General features: G+C 40.0%; 2 protein-coding genes across 2 annotated transcripts; one reads left to right on the top strand and one right to left on the bottom strand.

Moving 5' to 3' along the window:
• The first annotated feature begins 12230 nt into the window (after positions 1 to 12230).
• Positions 12231 to 19197, top strand: LOC105684983 (alpha-tubulin N-acetyltransferase). Its single transcript, XM_012398744.3, has 8 exons — positions 12231 to 13087; positions 14716 to 14865; positions 15358 to 15529; positions 16006 to 16147; positions 16973 to 17069; positions 17156 to 17246; positions 17328 to 17374; positions 18145 to 19197. The coding sequence occupies exons 1-8, from the start codon at positions 12984 to 12986 to the stop codon at positions 18473 to 18475; spliced, it is 1134 nt and encodes a 377-aa protein (XP_012254167.1). The 5' UTR covers positions 12231 to 12983; the 3' UTR covers positions 18476 to 19197.
• On the bottom strand, positions 19188 to 20876 carry LOC105684985 (polyisoprenoid diphosphate/phosphate phosphohydrolase PLPP6). Its single transcript, XM_012398747.3, has 4 exons — positions 20671 to 20876; positions 20337 to 20474; positions 20086 to 20185; positions 19188 to 20004 (listed from the first exon to the last, which is right to left on the bottom strand). Exons 1-4 carry the CDS (start codon positions 20677 to 20679, stop codon positions 19610 to 19612), a joined length of 642 nt encoding a protein of 213 aa, XP_012254170.1. The 5' UTR covers positions 20680 to 20876; the 3' UTR covers positions 19188 to 19609.
• Between the last annotated feature and the right edge of the window lie 22 nt (positions 20877 to 20898).

Here is a 20898-nt window from a genome sequence, read left to right as displayed (position 1 = left end):
CTGTGTATGCATTCGTTCCTGTGTATAGAATCTCTTTCGGAATTTTTTTTTTTTTTTTTTGGTATCAGGAGAACAGAAAATCGAGGAGGTATTTCGGAATTCTAAATTTTAGCCGAAAAATTTCCTAGGTATCAGGAGAACAGGATACCCGAGGAGGTATTCCGAGACCGGGTGCCTGATCCTGTGTATGCATTCGTTCCTTTGTATAGAATCTCTTTCGGAATTTTTTTTTTTTTTTTTTGGTATCAGGAGAACAGAAAATCGAGGAGGTATTTCGGAATTCTAAATTTTAGCCGAAAAATTTCCTGGGTATCAGGAGAACAGGATACCCGAGGAGGTATTCCGAGACCGGGTGCCTGATCCTGTGTATGCATTCGTTCCTGTGTATAGAACCTCTTTCGAAATTTTTTTTTTTTTTTTTGGTATCAGGAGAACAGAAAATCGAGGAGGTATTTCGGAATTCTAAATTTTAGCCGGAAAATTTCCTGGGTATCAGGAGAACAGGATACCCGAGGAGGTATTCCGAGACCGGGTGCCTGATCCTGTGTATGCATTCGTTCCTTTGTATAAAATCTCTTTCGAAATTTTTTTTTTTTTTTTTTGGTATCAGGAGAACAGAAAATCGAGGAGGTATTTCGGAATTCTAAATTTTAGCCGAAAAATTTCCTAGGTATCAGGAGAACAGGATACCCGAGGAGGTATTCCGAGACCGGGTGCCTGATCCTGTGTATGCATTCGTTCCTGTGTATAGAATCTCTTTCGGAATTTTTTTTTTTTGGTATCAGGAGAACAGAAAATCGAGGAGGTATTTCGGAATTCCAAATTTAAGCCGAAAAATTTTCTAGGTATCGGGAGAACAGGATACCCGAGGAGGTATTCCGAGACCGGGTGCCTGATCCTGTGTATGCATTCGTTCCTGTGTATAGAATCTCTTTCGGAATTTTTTTTTTTTTTTTTTGGTATCAGGAGAACAGAAAATCGAGGAGGTATTTCGGAATTCTAAATTTTAGCCGAAAAATTTCCTAGGTATCAGGAGAACAGGATACCCGAGGAGGTATTCCGAGACCGGGTGCCTGATCCTGTGTATGCATTCGTTCCTGTGTATAGAATCTCTTTCGGAATTTTTTTTTTTTTTTTTGGTATCAGGAGAACAGAAAATCGAGGAGGTATTTCGGAATTCTAGATTTTAGCCGAAAAATTTCCTGGGTATCAGGAGAACAGGATACCCGAGGAGGTATTCCGAGACCGGGTGCCTGATCCTGTGTATGCATTCGTTCCTGTGTATAGAATCTCTTTCGGAATTTTTTTTTTTTTTTTTTGGTATCAGGAGAACAGAAAATCGAGGAGGTATTTCGGAATTCTAAATTTTAGCCGAAAAATTTCCTAGGTATCAGGAGAACAGGATACCCGAGGAGGTATTCCGAGACCGGGTGCCTGATCCTGTGTATGCATTTGTTCCTGTGTATAGAATCTCTTTCGGAATTTTTTTTTTTTTTTTTTGGTATCAGGAGAACAGAAAATCGAGGAGGTATTTCGGAATTCTAAATTTTAGCCGAAAAATTTCCTAGGTATCAGGAGAACAGGATACCCGAAGAGGTATTCCGAGACCGGGTGCCTGATCCTGTGTATGCATTCGTTCCTGTGTATAGAATCTCTTTCGGAATTTTTTTTTTTTTTTTCAGTATCAGGAGAACAGAAAGTCGAGGAGGTATTTCGGAATTCCAAATTTTAGCCGAAAAATTTCCTGGGTATCAGGAGAACAGGATACCCGAGGAGGTATTCCGAGACCGGGTGCCTGATCCTGTGTATGCATTCGTTCCTGTGTATAGAATCTCTTTCGGAATTTTTTTTTTTGGTATCAGGAGAACAGAAAATCGAGGAGGTATTTCGGAATTCCGAATTTTAGCCGAAAAATTTCCTAGGTATCAGGAGAACAGGATACCCGAGGAGGTATTCCGAGACCGGGTGCCTGATCCTGTGTATGCATTCGTTCCTTTGTATAGAATCTCTTTCGGAATTTTTTTTTTTTTTTTTTGGTATCAGGAGAACAGAAAATCGAGGAGGTATTTCGGAATTCCAAATTTCAGCCGAAAAATTTCCTGGGTATCAGGAGAACAGGATACCCGAGGAGGTATTCCGAGACCGGGTGCCTGATCCTGTGTATGCATTCGTTTCTGTGTATAGAACCTCTTTCGAAATTTTTTTTTTTTTCTTTGGTATCAGGAGAACAGAAAATCGAGGAGGTATTCCGGAATTCCAAATTTTAGCCGAAAAATTTCCTAGGTATCAGGAGAACAGGATACCCGAGGAGGTATTCCGAGACCGGGTGCCTGATCCTGTGTATGCATTCGTTCCTTCGTATAGAATCTCTTTCAGAATTTTTTTTTTTTTTTTGGTATCAGGAGAACAGAAAATCGAGGAGGTATTTCGGAATTCCAAATTTTAGCCGAAAAATTTCCTAGGTATCAGGAGAACAGGATACCGGAGGAGGTATTCCGAGACCGGGTGCCTGATCCTGTGTATGCATTCGTTCCTGTGTATAGAACCTCTTTCGAAATTTTTTTTTTTTTTTTTGGTATCAGGAGAACAGAAAATCGAGGAGGTATTCCGGAATTCCAAATTTTAGCCGAAAAATTTCCTAGGTATCAGGAGAACAGGATACCCGAGGAGGTATTCCGAGACCGGGTGCCTGATCCTGTGTATGCATTCGTTCCTTCGTATAGATTTTCTTTCGGAATTTTTTTTTTTTTTTTTGGTATCAGGAGAACAGAAAATCGAGGAGGTATTTCGGAATTCCAAATTTTAGCCGAAAAATTTCCTAGGTATCAGGAGAACAGGATACCGGAGGAGGTATTCCGAGACCGGGTGCCTGATCCTGTGTATGCATTCGTTCCTGTGTATAGAATCTCTTTCGGAATTTTTTTTTTTTTTTTTAGTATCAGGAGAACAGAAAACCGAGGAGGTATTTCGGAATTCTAAATTTTAGCCGAAAAATTTCCTAGGTATCAGGAGAACAGGATACCCGAGGAGGTATTCCGAGACCGGGTGCCTGATCCTGTGTATGCATTCGTTCCTGTGTATAGAATCTCTTTCGGAATTTTTTTTTTTTGGTATCAGGAGAACAGAAAATCGAGGAGGTATTTCGGAATTCTAAATTTTAGCCGAAAAATTTTCTAGGTATCAGGAGAACAGGATACCCGAGGAGGTATTCCGAGACCGGGTGCCTGATCCTGTGTATGCATTCGTTCCTGTGTATAGAATCTCTTTCGGAATTTTTTTTTTTTTTTGGTATCAGGAGAACAGAAAATCGAGGAGGTATTTCGGAATTCCAAATTTCAGCCGAAAAATTTCCTGGGTATCAGGAGAACAGGATACCCGAGGAGGTATTCCGAGACCGGGTGCCTGATCCTGTGTATGCATTCGTTCCTTCGTATAAAATCTCTTTCGGAATTTTTTTTTTTTTTTTTGGTATCAGGAAAACAGAAAATCGAGGAGGTATTTCGGAATTCCAAATTTTAGCCGAAAAATTTCCTAGGTATCAGGAGAACAGGATACCGGAGGAGGTATTCCGAAACCGGGTGCCTGATCCTGTGTATGCATTCGTTCCTGTGTATAGAATCTCTTTCGGAATTTTTTTTTTTTTTTTGGTATCAGGAGAACAGAAAACCGAGGAGGTATTTCGGGATTCTAAATTTTAGCCGAAAAATTTCCTAGGTATCAGGAGAACAGGATACCCGAGGAGGTATTCCGAGACCGGGTGCCTGATCCTGTGTATGCATTCGTTCCTGTGTATAGAATCTCTTTCGGAATTTTTTTTTTTTGGTATCAGGAGAACAGAAAATCGAGGAGGTATTTCGGAATTCTAAATTTTAGCCGAAAAATTTCCTAGGTATCAGGAGAACAGGATACCCGAGGAGGTATTCCGAGACCGGGTGCCTGATCCTGTGTATGCATTCGTTCCTGTGTATAGAATCTCTTTCGGAATTTTTTTTTTTTTTTTTGGTATCAGGAGAACAGAAAATCGAGGAGGTATTTCGGAATTCTAAATTTTAGCCGAAAAATTTCCTGGGTATCAGGAGAACAGGATACCCGAGGAGGTATTCCGAGACCGGGTGCCTGATCCTGTGTATGCATTCGTTCCTGTGTATAGAACCTCTTTCGAAATTTTTTTTTTTTTTTTTGGTATCAGGAGAACAGAAAATCGAGGAGGTATTTCGGAATTCCAAATTTTAGCTGGAAAATTTCCTAGGTATCAGGAGAACAGGATACCCGAGGAGGTATTCCGAGACCGGGTGCCTGATCCTGTGTATGCATTCGTTCCTTTGTATAGAATCTCTTTCGGAATTTTTTTTTTTTTTTTTGGTATCAGGAGAACAGAAAATCGAGGAGGTATTTCGGAATTCCAAATTTCAGCCGAAAAATTTCCTGGGTATCAGGAGAACAGGATACCCGAGGAGGTATTCCGAGACCGGGTGCCTGATCCTGTGTATGCATTCGTTTCTGTGTATAGAACCTCTTTCGAAATTTTTTTTTTTTTTCTTGGTATCAGGAGAACAGAAAATCGAGGAGGTATTCCGGAATTCCAAATTTTAGCCGAAAAATTTTCTAGGTATCAGGAGAACAGGATACCCGAGGAGGTATTCCGAGACCGGGTGCCTGATCCTGTGTATGCATTCGTTCCTTCGTATAGAATCTCTTTCGGAATTTTTTTTTTTTTTTTGGTATCAGGAGAACAGAAAATCGAGGAGGTATTTCGGAATTCCAAATTTTAGCCGAAAAATTTCCTAGGTATCAGGAGAACAGGATACCGGAGGAGGTATTCCGAAACCGGGTGCCTGATCCTGTGTATGCATTCGTTCCTGTGTATAGAATCTCTTTCGAAATTTTTTTTTTTTTTTTGGTATCAGGAGAACAGAAAACCGAGGGGGTATTTCGGAATTCTAAATTTTAGCCGAAAAATTTCCTAGGTATCAGGAGAACAGGATACCGGAGGAGGTATTCCGAAACCGGGTGCCTGATCCTGTGTATGCATTCGTTCTTTTGTATAGAATCTCTTTCGGAATTTTTTTTTTTTTTCTTCGGTATCAGGAGAACAGAAAATCGAGGAGGTATTTCGGAATTCCAAATTTCAGCCGAAAAATTCCCTGGGTATCAGGAGAACAGGATACCCGAGGAGGTATTCCGAGACCGGGTGCCTGATCCTGTGTATGCATTCGTTTCTGTGTATAGAACCTCTTTCGAAATTTTTTTTTTTTTTTTGGTATCAGGAGAACAGAAAATCGAGGAGGTATTCCGGAATTCCAAATTTTAGCCGAAAAATTTCCTAGGTATCAGGAGAACAGGATACCCGAGGAGGTATTCCGAGACCGGGTGCCTGATCCTGTGTATGCATTCGTTCCTTCGTATAGATTTTCTTTCGGAATTTTTTTTTTTTTTTTTGGTATCAGGAGAACAGAAAATCGAGGAGGTATTTCGGAATTCCAAATTTTAGCCGAAAAATTTCCTAGGTATCAGGAGAACAGGATACCGGAGGAGGTATTCCGAGACCGGGTGCCTGATCCTGTGTATGCATTCGTTCCTGTGAATAGAATCTCTTTCGGAATTTTTTTTTTTTTTTTGGTATCAGGAGAACAGAAAACCGAGGAGGTATTTCGGAATTCTAAATTTTAGCCGAAAAATTTCCTAGGTATCAGGAGAACAGGATACCCGAGGAGGTATTCCGAGACCGGGTGCCTGATCCTGTGTATGCATTCGTTCCTTTGTATAAAATCTCTTTCGGAATTTTTTTTTTTTGGTTTCAGGAGAACAGAAAATCGAGGAGGTATTTCGGAATTCCAAATTTTAGCCGAAAAATTTCCTGGGTATCAGGAGAACAGGATACCCGAGGAGGTATTCCGAGACCGGGTGCCTGATCCTGTGTATGCATTCGTTCCTGTGTATAGAATCTCTTTCGGAATTTTTTTTTTTTTTTTCAGTATCAGGAGAACAGAAAATCGAGGAGGTATTTCGGAATTCCAAATTTTAGCCGAAAAATTTCCTGGGTATCAGGAGAACAGGATACCCGAGGAGGTATTCCGAGACCGGGTGCCTGATCCTGTGTATGCATTCGTTCCTGTGTATAGAATCTCTTTCGGAATTTTTTTTTTTTTTTTCAGTATCAGGAGAACAGAAAATCGAGGAGGTATTTCGGAATTCCAAATTTTAGCCGAAAAATTTCCTAGGTATCAGGAGAACAGGATACCCGAGGAGGTATTCCGAGACCGGGTGCCTGATCCTGTGTATGCATTCGTTCCTTTGTATAGAATCTCTTTCGGAATTTTTTTTTTTTTTTTTTGGTATCAGGAGAACAGAAAATCGAGGAGGTATTTCGGAATTCTAAATTTTAGCCGAAAAATTTCCTGGGTATCAGGAGAACAGGATACCCGAGGAGGTATTCCGAGACCGGGTGCCTGATCCTGTGTATGCATTCGTTCCTGTGTATAGAACCTCTCTCGAAATTTTTTTTTTTTTTTTTGGTATCAGGAGAACAGAAAATCGAGGAGGTATTTCGGAATTCCAAATTTTAGCTGGAAAATTTCCTAGGTATCAGGAGAACAGGATACCCGAGGAGGTATTCCGAGACCGGGTGCCTGATCCTGTGTATGCATTCGTTCCTTTGTATAGAATCTCTTTCGGAATTTTTTTTTTTTTTTTGGTATCAGGAGAACAGAAAATCGAGGAGGTATTTCGGAATTCCAAATTTCAGCCGAAAAATTTCCTGGGTATCAGGAGAACAGGATACCCGAGGAGGTATTCCGAGACCGGGTGCCTGATCCTGTGTATGCATTCGTTTCTGTGTATAGAACCTCTTTCGAAATTTTTTTTTTTTTTTTTTGGTATCAGGAGAACAGAAAATCGAGGAGGTATTCCGGAATTCCAAATTTTAGCCGAAAAATTTCCTAGGTATCAGGAGAACAGGATACCCGAGGAGGTATTCCGAGACCGGGTGCCTGATCCTGTGTATGCATTCGTTCCTTCGTATAGAATCTCTTTCGGAATTTTTTTTTTTTTTTTGGTATCAGGAGAACAGAAAATCGAGGAGGTATTTCGGAATTCCAAATTTTAGCCGAAAAATTTCCTAGGTATCAGGAGAACAGGATACCGGAGGAGGTATTCCGAGACCGGGTGCCTGATCCTGTGTATGCATTCGTTCCTGTGTATAGAATCTCTTTCGGAATTTTTTTTTTTTTTTTGGTATCAGGAGAACAGAAAACCGAGGGGGTATTTCGGAATTCTAAATTTCAGCCGAAAAATTTCCTAGGTATCAGGAGAACAGGATACCGGAGGAGGTATTCCGAGACCGGGTGCCTGATCCTGTGTATGCATTCGTTCTTTTGTATAGAATCTCTTTCGGAATTTTTTTTTTTTTTCTTTGGTATCAGGAGAACAGAAAATCGAGGAGGTATTTCGGAATTCCAAATTTCAGCCGAAAAATTCCCTGGGTATCAGGAGAACAGGATACCCGAGGAGGTATTCCGAGACCGGGTGCCTGATCCTGTGTATAGAACCTCTTTCGAAATTTTTTTTTTTTTTTTTTGGTATCAGGAGAACAGAAAATCGAGGAGGTATTCCGGAATTCCAAATTTTAGCCGAAAAATTTCCTGGGTATCAGGAGAACAGGATACCCGAGGAGGTATTCCGAGACCGGGTGCCTGATCCTGTGTATGCATTCGTTCCTTCGTATAGATTTTCTTTCGGAATTTTTTTTTTTTTTTTTGGTATCAGGAGAACAGAAAATCGAGGAGGTATTTCGGAATTTCAAATTTTAGCCGAAAAATTTCCTAGGTATCAGGAGAACAGGATACCCGAGGAGGTATTCCGAGACCGGGTGCCTGATCCTGTGTATGCATTCGTTCCTTTGTATAGAATCTCTTTCGGAATTTTTTTTTTTTTTTTTTGGTATCAGGAGAACAGAAAATCGAGGAGGTATTTCGGAATTCTAAATTTTAGCCGAAAAATTTCCTGGGTATCAGGAGAACAGGATACCCGAGGAGGTATTCCGAGACCGGGTGCCTGATCCTGTGTATGCATTCGTTCCTGTGTATAGAACCTCTTTCGAAATTTTTTTTTTTTTTTTTGGTATCAGGAGAACAGAAAATCGAGGAGGTATTTCGGAATTCCAAATTTTAGCTGGAAAATTTCCTAGGTATCAGGAGAACAGGATACCCGAGGAGGTATTCCGAGACCGGGTGCCTGATCCTGTGTATGCATTCGTTCCTTTGTATAGAATCTCTTTCGGAATTTTTTTTTTTTTTTTTGGTATCAGGAGAACAGAAAATCGAGGAGGTATTTCGGAATTCCAAATTTCAGCCGAAAAATTTCCTGGGTATCAGGAGAACAGGATACCCGAGGAGGTATTCCGAGACCGGGTGCCTGATCCTGTGTATGCATTCGTTTCTGTGTATAGAACCTCTTTCGAAATTTTTTTTTTTTTTTTTTGGTATCAGGAGAACAGAAAATCGAGGAGGTATTCCGGAATTCCAAATTTTAGCCGAAAAATTTCCTAGGTATCAGGAGAACAGGATACCCGAGGAGGTATTCCGAGACCGGGTGCCTGATCCTGTGTATGCATTCGTTCCTTCGTATAGAATCTCTTTCGGAATTTTTTTTTTTTTTTTGGTATCAGGAGAACAGAAAATCGAGGAGGTATTTCGGAATTCCAAATTTTAGCCGAAAAATTTCCTAGGTATCAGGAGAACAGGATACCGGAGGAGGTATTCCGAGACCGGGTGCCTGATCCTGTGTATGCATTCGTTCCTGTGTATAGAATCTCTTTCGGAATTTTTTTTTTTTTTTTGGTATCAGGAGAACAGAAAACCGAGGGGGTATTTCGGAATTCTAAATTTTAGCCGAAAAATTTCCTAGGTATCAGGAGAACAGGATACCGGAGGAGGTATTCCGAGACCGGGTGCCTGATCCTGTGTATGCATTCGTTCTTTTGTATAGAATCTCTTTCGGAATTTTTTTTTTTTTTCTTTGGTATCAGGAGAACAGAAAATCGAGGAGGTATTTCGGAATTCCAAATTTCAGCCGAAAAATTCCCTGGGTATCAGGAGAACAGGATACCCGAGGAGGTATTCCGAGACCGGGTGCCTGATCCTGTGTATGCATTCGTTCCTGTGTATAGAACCTCTTTCGAAATTTTTTTTTTTTTTTTTTGGTATCAGGAGAACAGAAAATCGAGGAGGTATTCCGGAATTCCAAATTTTAGCCGAAAAATTTCCTGGGTATCAGGAGAACAGGATACCCGAGGAGGTATTCCGAGACCGGGTGCCTGATCCTGTGTATGCATTCGTTCCTTCGTATAGATTTTCTTTCGGAATTTTTTTTTTTTTTTTTGGTATCAGGAGAACAGAAAATCGAGGAGGTATTTCGGAATTCCAAATTTTAGCCGAAAAATTTCCTAGGTATCAGGAGAACAGGATACCGGAGGAGGTATTCCGAGACCGGGTGCCTGATCCTGTGTATGCATTCGTTCCTGTGTATAGAATCTCTTTCGGAATTTTTTTTTTTTTTTTGGTATCAGGAGAACAGAAAACCGAGGAGGTATTTCGGAATTCTAAATTTTAGCTGAAAAATTTCCTAGGTATCAGGAGAACAGGATACCCGAGGAGGTATTCCGAGACCGGGTGCCTGATCCTGTGTATGCATTCGTTCCTGTGTATAGAATCTCTTTCGGAATTTTTTTTTTTTTTTTGGTATCAGGAGAACAGAAAACCGAGGAGGTATTTCGGAATTCTAAATTTTAGCTGAAAAATTTCCTAGGTATCAGGAGAACAGGATACCCGAGGAGGTATTCCGAGACCGGGTGCCTGATCCTGTGTATGCATTCGTTCCTGTGTATAGAATCTCTTTCGGAATTTTTTTTTTTTTTGGTATCAGGAGAACAGAAAATCGAGGAGGTATTTCGGAATTCCAAATTTTAGCCGAAAAATTTCCTGGGTATCAGGAGAACAGGATACCCGAGGAGGTATTCCGAGACCGGGTGCCTGATCCTGTGTATGCATTCGTTCCTGTGTATAGAACCTCTTTCGAAATTTTTTTTTTTTTTTTTTGGTATCAGGAGAACAGAAAATCGAGGAGGTATTTCGGAATTCTAAATTTTAGCCAAAAAATTTCCTAGGTATCAGGAGAACAGGATACCCGAGGAGGTATTCCGAGACCGGGTGCCTGATCCTGTGTATGCATTCGTTCCTTTGTATAGAATCTCTTTCGGAATTTTTTTTTTTTTTTTTGGTATCAGGAGAACAGAAAATCGAGGAGGTATTTCGGAATTCTAAATTTTAGCCGAAAAATTTCCTAGGTATCAGGAGAACAGGATACCGGAGGAGGTATTCAGAGACCGGGTGCCTGATCCTGTGTATGCAATCGTTCCTGTGTATAGAATCTCTTTCGGAATTTTTTTTTTTTTTTTCGGTATCAGGAGAACAGAAAATCGAGGAGGTATTTCGGAATTCCAAATTATAGCCGAAAAATTTCCTGGGTATCAGGAGAACAGGATACCCGAGGAGGTATTCCGAGACCGGGTGCCTGATCTTGTGTATGCATTTGTTCCTGTGTATAGAATCTCTTTCGAAATTTTTTTTTTTTCTTTTTGGTATCAGGAGAACAGAAAATCGAGGAGGTATTTCGGAATTCTCAATTTTAGCCGAAAAATTTCCTGGGTATCAGGAGAACAGGATACCCGAGGAGGTGTTCCGAGACCGGGTGCCGGATCGGGTGCATGCCTTTAATTCTTTGTATTCAATCCTACTCCTGCAAGTTATGATGCAGACATTACCTAGTTCATCAGACTATGACTTCTAGAGAGCTCTACGTTGATAGATTGTCAACAAATTTTAACACATCATTAGGAATAATATTGATTTATTCATATAAAGAAGTATTCGTTTACAATGATTGTGTTACAATAAAAATTCACAGAGGGTTTTCATCGAATGAGAATTCTAGATCATACAGAAAATACGTAATCTATGTCTACATTATGAATGTTTGGTTCATCATTCGGTATTCTAATAAACAATCATACAGATGCACTTATGAGTCTTGATTCCTTAACGCAGGGTAGAGATTTTCTGGAGCTGGTCATTTCCCATCTGTAACAGAAGAGAAAGAAGTCAATAAAATATATTAAACTGCATTGCAGAGTTATTGCGTGTTGAGTCATCTTTTATATTGCGATGGATTGAGCTTGTACCAAATCCCATCGAGATATCTTTGATTTTGTACTTCTTCGATCGATTAATTGGCGATAACTTGATCAATTTCATAGATAGAATTATTTAGATTGCGGATTCCGATTCCTGAGATGAAAATACATAGGAATGACATCGAAAAGTCCATGAAAAAAATTCTAAATCTTCATCTCAAATTTTGAGAAAACTCTAAGGCTATAGGCTTACCGTTTTTTCGGGATGAAAAGTGAAGTATTTGCTAAATTAATTCCATGACGCTCTTTCTACGTAAAAATGCGTAACGAACACGAAGCCGTTGAATCAACTACGCTATTGTCATATCGTTCGTTATCGAGTTCGTCGCCAAAATGGGCATATACAATCAAGTAGCAAATCTCATTTTCCGCAAAACTCGTCTATTTCCGCCAAAAAAATTTGTTAACGGCACGAGAAGAATCGCAGGAAAATTTTCAGAAGATGAAATTGAAGCTCTCGACACCCCGGTTCAGTTTTTCATCATAAAAAGTCACGATTATACGTTCCAGGGGATATGCGGCAAATTTTCGGAGAGCGAAAAACTTGGGAAGAAGTCCACATTGGAAAATTCGTACCAAGAGCAACAAAAATCGTAAATTTTTCGTAAAATTAGCGAAATGAAGCTGAAACCACGCTCTTCAGAACGCCGTTCGAAAAATCCGATTATCTATTTTCTTTAGTCCGCTAATCAAACTTTTAGTGCGGCAAGAAATTTCGACCGGTATACTCGAACCGTCTGCCGGTAGTGTATCTACGACCAACGGCGATGGTAAGTGGAGACATCGATGACCGGTAAGCGACATCAGATCCGCGAATAACGTCGCGACCTTGACAAAAAATTATGGTACCGCCGATAAGTAGAAACTCTTTGAATTCCGTTCACCGCTGACGTCACTACGCCGCCTCCACGGCCGCGGCCTTCTCTTTGCGCCTGCGGTTTCGGAGTTTTGTTGTACGTTGATGTTATGCAGAAAAATATAAGGCGACAGTCGAGTCAGTCTGGTCAGGTTCGAGACCTTTGACGGTTGAAGCGGAGGCTCCGCGCGTTAATTTTAAAATAAATACCCGGAGCGCGCCCGGTTCGTATGTAAATCGGAGGGAGGATTCATCCCCGGAGAGACCCCTAGGGATTTTGAACCGCGAGGAGGAGACGAATTCACTCAAAAAGGGCGGAGGCGGACACCAGGCGCCGAATCAATTGATGGGAAGAAAATAAATCAGGATTAAAAAATAACATGGGACTCGTGGGAAATAAGATGAAGATAGAAATCATCGCTAAATTAAATTAGAGACAAGAAGAATAGAAGAATTTCAATAATAATAAATTTGTACGCGTCTGTATTTTGGTATTGATCCGGTTAACCAAAACGTGCGATTGCTAACGAGCTGCGATCTCCTTTTGTGAATAATATTGATATTAATAATAATTATTCGCACGAACTTGGCAACTGAGAAGGCCCTCCACTTTTCGTAACGCCTGTTCTAGAAACGATTATTTCTAATTATTTTTTCCTTCGTCATGAGTTGATCCGAATCGCTCGCTATTAAACTATTTAAAATCAGCATAATCGTCCCGACAGAAACCACCGGCAACCGACTGCGAAAAGCTAAAATTAAAACAAAAAAAAAAAACGAGATAAGATTTCTAAGGGTAATTAGCCCAGGTGTGAGAAAAAAATTGAAATAAAATTGCTCAAAGAACGAAAACTATTCGATTGAATAAAAATCGTCAAAATGGAATTCAACTTCAACGTCAACAACCTACTGCCAAAGAAAATCAACAAAATTTCGCACACCCTGATGATCGAAAATTTCAGAGGAGATCGACGCGAGTACGCGTAAGTTATTTGCTAAGAAAAAAATACCACAAACAGAACAAATCGAAAATACATATACGATAAATGATGTACTGTTGATCAATGTCGAAAATTCTATCACGGTAGAATAAAAAAAAAAAATTATATATTCTACACGAAAATTCGAAAACCCGGTTTCCGCATCATGTGAGGTAATAATTATTTACTCGTTTCGCGAAATTTTCCTCGTCAATTGACGCGATCGTGACGACGGTACGTACGAAGTTACGCAATGATCCGTATATGGAATTAGTACATATGTACGTGACGATAAACTAAAAGAAAAAAAAAAAAAAAAAAATGTTGTCGCTGCTACGTGAGAAAGCTTAAAGGTCACTTGACCGTGATTTATTTTTCATAGTTACGTACTACAATATAAGCACGTGTGGTTTTATCGTTTATTACAGAAATTCATCTTCTCCAGGCGTAATGATATCTGATTTTATACAGTTATTCAAAACCTCGTGTGTTTGATGTTTATAATTGTCAGACGAATCTATAGGAACGAAACGTGGGCGATATCAAATGACGGGAATTACTACAGAACAGAAAAAAAAAAAAAAAGACAAGGAAAAAAGAATACACGAAATAAGTGGGCGTTAAACTTTAAAACGGTCAACACTTTAGCCTACACCTTTTCGAAACATAGTAATTTTATACATACATAGGTATACAATACTGTTATTAACCGTTAAACGCGTCGTAGATCGCTCGGCGCAGATTTTTATTTTCCCTTTTTTTTTTCTACTACAATAGATTTCACGTTCCTAGCAGATCGCATCTCGTCAATGACATCATCGTACGTCGTCTGATAATTCATATTCCCTCTTCACTTGCATCAAAATATTACTCATCCCAATGAAGAAAGGAAAAAAAAAAAAAAAAAAAAAAAAACTAAATGAAACGAATTAATCGTAATCAGGGTATCGTATCTGATATCGCGAATTCTCTGTAATAAATTTTCACTTGCCGCTAATAACAGGTGATCCTTAATTGTTTACGGTTGCTAACCATTCGTGATTATGCAATATCAAGCCATATGGCACGATTACATTCTAAAAAGATTGCCGGTAGGGACCGAGATCATCAACGAACCCCACGTCCGCCGTACACCGAATGACACGACGACGGTATAAATAGATACAATTTTCATACGGATTCTACATCCTAGAATGATTTCTCATGCGTCAGATTTTCCGCAGTTTCTTTTTTTCAAAAAAAAAAAAAAAAAAACATTAATTTTCCATTCTCTTTGGCGAGCCTCCCAATGGCTGCAGAGAATTAAGGTAAGCGATTGATGGAGATTGAATTATAAAACAAACGCCGAGACCTCGTACAAGAATCGTATATTATGGTATAAGGACTTACGATTTATGTAAATGGAATTTCACTTGGCAAAATCCGCCAAGATCGCGGTTCGTCCTCTCTCTCTCCGGTAATTCTCGAGACAGAATATACGAGTGGCCTAGTTACGTAGGCCAAGTTTACCGTGAACTCCATAGCTGAATCTCCCGCCTAGAATTTCAAGGACGCCGGGAATCTCTGATGCGGAAGTTTTTCGACATCACAAGTACTCTCCTCGCCTTAATTTCGGATCACTGTTGTTTCAGAGAATCTCAAAGACAACTGACCAGGATTCTGGACGAAATGGGCGAGGCGTCCGCGAAGGCCCAGGGTCTGAGCAAAAGCATAACCAGTGCTCAAAAATTGAGGGACACCGATCATCTCGTTTATCTTCTCGTCGACGCTGAAGCGAATCGGTAATCATAATCATCGATCATTAGCAAAGAAATTTCTCTCCCTTCCTTTCCTTTTCGTTTTGTTACTTTTTTTTTTTTTTATTTCTTTTTTTTTTTGTATGTAACGGTGCAAAGTACAGCACGCGAGTTCTACAGCGTACCTGATATGCATATATCCTCTGATAAAAAAGAGTAGGTGATTCTGGGAAAAAGTCAGGAGGGCTAGCGGTGAGTTTCCTCTTGGATCGATGTTGGATGAGGTGCGGAACTGGTGGGGTGGCCTAAGGGCTGTCCTAGGGGGGTTGAAACGCGTCTAGACTGCGGCACTTCGTGCTCGGATTAACGAGTTCCGATCTACCGCCAACGTTTTTATCAATAAATAGCGCAACCTGAAACGAAATAATGAAAATGATTTTTGCCCGGAATCTAGTCACCTCCCGTACACTTATAGACCTGGATTTATTTTCCGAATATCCATCCGTTTCCTTCGATTATTTATTTCGATTTCCGCAGGGGCAAGGGGTCCGTGGTGGGCCTGCTGAAGACCGGGTCAAAAAATTTATTCATGTTCGACGAAACGGGTGGTTGTTATCAACTGCAACCGAGATGTGTCCTGGATTTTTACGTCCACGAGTGTCGTCAGCGTACGGGATGGGGTAAATTTCTCTATCAACATATGCTGGCCGTGAGTGATTTTTCTTTTTTTGCTTTTCAAAAAGATTCGAATTTTTTTTTTTTGCAACTATGTAGAAAAATACGATCAGATTACGCCGGTAGAAATACAGTGATTCTGAGAATAATCGATGGGTGAAGTGGCAATTTTTCGCATGATTGATAAAAACCTCGGTTAAAAAAAAAATCAACGGATAAGCAGACGCCGAGTCGCCCTTTATTATTAGACACGCGATCGCAAATTACCAGCGGTATATACCCTGCACCTACTTTATACCCGACTTACTTCCGACTGGTATACTTGTAGGGAGGAGAGGTCGTTTCCAGGGGATGTTGGTGTACGATAACAATTATTATTACCCTCGTAATTTTCTACAGTGCGCGCAGAAAAACGAGATGGAAAAAAAAAAGAGGAATTTTTATAAAGAAAATTGCAGTCCGTTTCAGCGATGAATAAATTCTTGCGAAATTGTATTCCGAATATTTCAGGAGGAGAAAATCCAGCCGGTCAAAATAGCGATCGACAGACCGTCCGACAAATTTTTAGCATTTTTAAAAAAACACTACGGACTCACGAGGATCATACCGCAGAACAACAAATTCGTCGTGTTTCAAGGATTTTTTGATAACGGTGAGTAAAATAACAAGAGAGGGGGGGGGGAATGTCATCCTACACCGTCGGACCCGAGGGGTTTTTGTATCGTTAACTACATTATTGAATCGAACGACGTACATCTGATTAAACCTAACAACGAATTGTTGAGCCGCGTAGATCGATACTTCACCTTTCACCCGCCTATTTGAGGCGGGCTTCACATCCGTTGCGTTAAATTTTTTAATAAGAAAATTTTCAAAAGCGAATAAATTTCCCGGAAAATTGTCGCGCGACCGGGACTGGAATCTTTGATCATTCGGATTCTGTAGAGTGCAAAAAAAAATCATACCGAAAGTTTGAGGTAAATTGAAGCAGAACCGCGTTGAGAGTAAGAAAAAAAGAAAGAAAAAAAAAATACCTCATTAAAGTTAACTCGCGTCTCAATTAGACGGGGGTTTTCCACAGCTAAGTTTTCTAGCGCAAATAAGCAGCTGGGTTTTTCTAAGTCTAAAGAAAATTCCATTTTCTTCATAACACGCGCCGTGTATTTTTCTACTCTCTAACTGCTGAGCCGCGTTTAATTATACGCGGAAAGTGAATATACCTTGTGTTGCCATTGCTCTTAATACGTACGCTCGCAATTTTATTATCATTTTCTCGAACGAGTCCGCGCGAGGCGTGGGACAAGTTTAAAGGCGGTCAATGCCAGGCAATGGGTATGCACCGGGCACGGTTTATTCATGTGTCACTTTGCGACCTTCGACGATGCACACGTAATCTCTCAAAGGCACGCAAAATAACTGATACGATTTAGCTTTATATAAATGCTCTTTTTTTTACCTCCAATTTTTTTCTATAAAGAAATTCAAGACGCCAGAGGCAGCCGGTACGAGTTGTCGCCGAAACCCTTCGACAGTCCCTCCCCGAATAACAACAACTACGGTAACATCAACTCGAGGTCAGATGATACCAAAAATAATCCGAATCCTATCATAGATAGATATCTTAATCGAATAACGATAAAATCGTTTACTCACTTTACAGCATAAACGGTGCTGGCTACACCCCCGGAATAAATTCTAGAAACGCTTACGGGAGATACGCCGCTGCTCGGCCGCAGTGTTCTATGGGGGATGTGAGTTTTTTTTTTTTTTTTAATTTTCTCTTTCTCTACTTTACTTCTACAGATGAATTTATTACCGTATTCTTTCCACAGATAATTCACAATACCGCTGTCCTGGGGCAACCACCTGAACGAACTGGGTGAGTGAAAATGATTATAAAGATGTGAATGGAATTTTGAGTAAAGCGAGTAGCCGGAACGATCGAGCTTTTTATAATTTTTTTTTTTTTTCATAGCTTTCGGAGTTAGTGAATTTTTTCTATTTTCTTCAGCTCTCTCTAGAACCTGCACAGAGTCGGAACGGGATAATTTCCGAACCTTCCAATTGTTCTTCGAAACTTGTTTTTCGCTTCTGCTTTTTGAATCCCATTTGTCAAGTATGAAGCGTGTGAACGATGCGATGTACTGAAAAATACTCGTAAGGTTGTGTCGTCCTTATATTTCGTTGATTTCTACTAGTTTTTCGTACCTCATTTATAAGGCTGCATAAACATTGAAACATTGATGACTACCTGTGCGTTTGTTTGTACGGTGACGTTATATAGTGATATTATTTTTACTTGTTATTATTGATTAACTTAATTAAATTACGTTGTGAAGTACAATTATAATTTTATTCTATTTCATTTTCTTACTATACCCCCCTTGAAATTCTCTCTGAATACTTCTCCAAAGTTACCATTACCAGAGTCGCAAACAACCGTCAGAATTTATCCCCTCAACAAAAAAAAAAAGCATCGAATGCCAAGGCTAGGATTCTTGGGATTGAAATTCTACGTTTAATTTTATACGTGTGCTCTTCTTAGACGATCCGTTGGTCTCTTCCCTCGGGAATTTTGTTCCCCCTTTATTCGACCGGCGAGCCTAATTTAAAATAAACTTAGAATAAGATGGGGCCGAATATTACCAGTTCCAGCTGCGTAGCTCCCCTGCAATTTTCGGCACCCAGACCAGAGAGGCCGCGCTCTTTGTCTCTCTACTCCGAAGAGGAGCAGAAGCAGAGGACAAGTGCGTTATCGACGGTACCAACACCCGCGATTCCAGAACATCAGCCAACGCCTCTGATACCGACCTTGGAGCTCCTCCAGGTGGACGCCGAAAGGGCGGAGAGAGAACGTAACAACGCCAACAATCCTGCGGTAAAAAAGTCGCAGTCGCCATCCCCTTCGTGTGCCCAGGAAGTGGGAGGCAACGAAGCAGGTCATTTGGATTTGAAATTCTATCACTCGCCCCTGTGGTAGAAATTAAAGTTCGAATGATTTCGTTAATTTGTATCATCGTCGCGTACACGCCCGGGTAAAATTATCAGCCTGACGAATTGAAACGAAAAGAAAATGCAACTAGACCAAATGAAATTCAATAGAAGTACAGAGCTTACTTGCAAAATTTGCGGCGTTTTGTTTTTATCTTCCAATTAGGAATGTATCTGGTCCGGCTAGACGTCTGTAAATTTATAGATTCACCGATGGTAGAGGCGATGGCACACGAAGTACACGCCACTAGAAAAGCACTGCAATAGTTTATAGAGTATTAATAATCAATGAAGCATTAGTTAATTGAATTAGCCGTTAGAAATTGGCAATATTTATAGGTAACCATGACTTGATAGTCGTGTTCAAACGTAGGTACGACTAACGAAAAGAAAACGTTGCTTCCATACGTAATTAATCTCTTCCAGGCGTACGTCGTATTAAATAAATTCGACCAATTGATCATAGGCTTTAGATTAAAGCGAATTGTATTCACTGACGAAAATTTTCACGAATTATTTTTCAGAAAATTTATGCCCAACAAGGGATTGTTCCACCAAGATTACAAAAATCATGTGTAGATGTCAAACATGCCGAGCCATTTTCGTACTTTGTTCCAAAGTTCGTACGACAAATGCTTGTCGAGGCTATAAATATATATGTAACAAGGTTCACTGATTGTGAAATAAAATAAACGTTCGTGTATAACGATATCGATCAACGTAGTCTATTTATTAATTCGTGAAGTATATTATACTATACCATACGTAAAAAAATATTTATAAACTTTTGTGATTTGAAAAATTCAAATTTTCATGAAAATTTTTCAAATACATCGACACCATGCCTCTGTGAACTTCGACTGAGGTATTCAAAGTTGTGCTGTACCCCTCGATTGACTGGAAGGGGCACCTGCTAGCGTTTAAAAAAACATTGGGGGATGATCACAGGAAACAACATCATATGAGTCATAAAGGAGTTATCACATTGAGGGAAAAATAGATACCCTAAAGTTATCAATATTTGCATCTGAGCAAACAAACCTTTAAAATTTACAAACTGTATTCCACAAACGCCTCACGAATTTCATGCCTAATATGTCAGTCGAAACAATAATATTCCAATTTAAACGTGATATTCACCACCCTCCACTTTTTCGTCCGATATCCAAGATATCAAAGAAACGCAGGTCTCTTGGTCCAGGTAAATAAGTCCAATGAAAAGTCCTTCGAGTATGCCCAAACACACTCCTGCTAGAATGTCCAATAAATAGTGCCTGAAGAGTAAAATTCGGGACGCGCAGACGGACACTAGCCACGCGAGCATCGGCAGCCGGAAAATCCAACTAACTGGCCATAAATTGAAAAAGAAATAAACGACAAACATCGAACGTGAAGCGTGGCCTGATGGAAATGAGAACTTGTCCGGGCCCATGGCAAGAGGGTCATCATTTACAGCTGGACGGCGTCGACGGGTAATCGCCTTTATTACAGCTACTAGAACTATGTCCAACAACAATCCTAGAAAAAATATGACGTAGGAGTTCATAACTCTAATACATGATAACTGTTGTGGGAATTAATGTCGCTCGAGCTGCTTACCAATTATAAAGTTAACTTGCATCTGGTATAAATTACTGCTATTTAAAACCCAGACAAAGGCTAGCCAGCTGGCTATCCAAAATACACCATGACAGGATACCTGCGAATTGATTGGTGGTCAATCAAGTATCCAGCCAATAATTATTTCTGAATTTTCAGAGTTATGTCATGTGTGATTTGATCGATGACACTTTGATTGAACAACGATAGCGCAGCTATTGATAAACGCGTTCAAGACACGTCATACTAACCTCGAGCATCTTGTAATGAACTTTGACTTGCTCAAACGGCATACATCTTTCCATATACCGTATGAAAATTTTCGTTAGGTGAACATCAGCGTTTAAAAGCTTCCTGAGGACCTCCGGGACGTCCCGTTTTTTTACTCTCTGTAAATAAAATATTCACAGAATAAGTTTATAACAAACGTTCGTTAGATTATTTGAAATCTCACGTAACCGAGACGGCTTTTGAGGTTAGATAATAAGCGCACGAGCGAACGATATGCACAAAAATATAAATGTTTCCAGATTTTACGGAATATCGAATTACTTCCTTCAGTAAATATATTGACGATTTGCTCACCTCTCCCATGATGTTAGTTTCTAATAAACGCGATGTGGTAAACGAAACACTGTTACGGACCGGCGAATGGTTGTCAGCAATCCGCGCCGCACTGCCTGCAACGGTACACTACACTCCGCAGTTTAAATGCTTAAAGGTGACCTACCCTAGGCGTTTAAAGGTACCTTTAAAGCTTATCTGAGGTTTAAAGCAACGTTTAAAGTGCACCGATCCATATATATATCCTGT

Source organism: Athalia rosae, chromosome 8, assembly GCF_917208135.1.
Source record: "Athalia rosae chromosome 8, iyAthRosa1.1, whole genome shotgun sequence".
NCBI classification, from domain to species: domain Eukaryota; kingdom Metazoa; phylum Arthropoda; class Insecta; order Hymenoptera; family Athaliidae; genus Athalia; species Athalia rosae.
The sequence above is the reverse complement of the archived record's forward strand: the minus strand, read 5'-3'. Positions and strand labels throughout refer to the sequence as shown.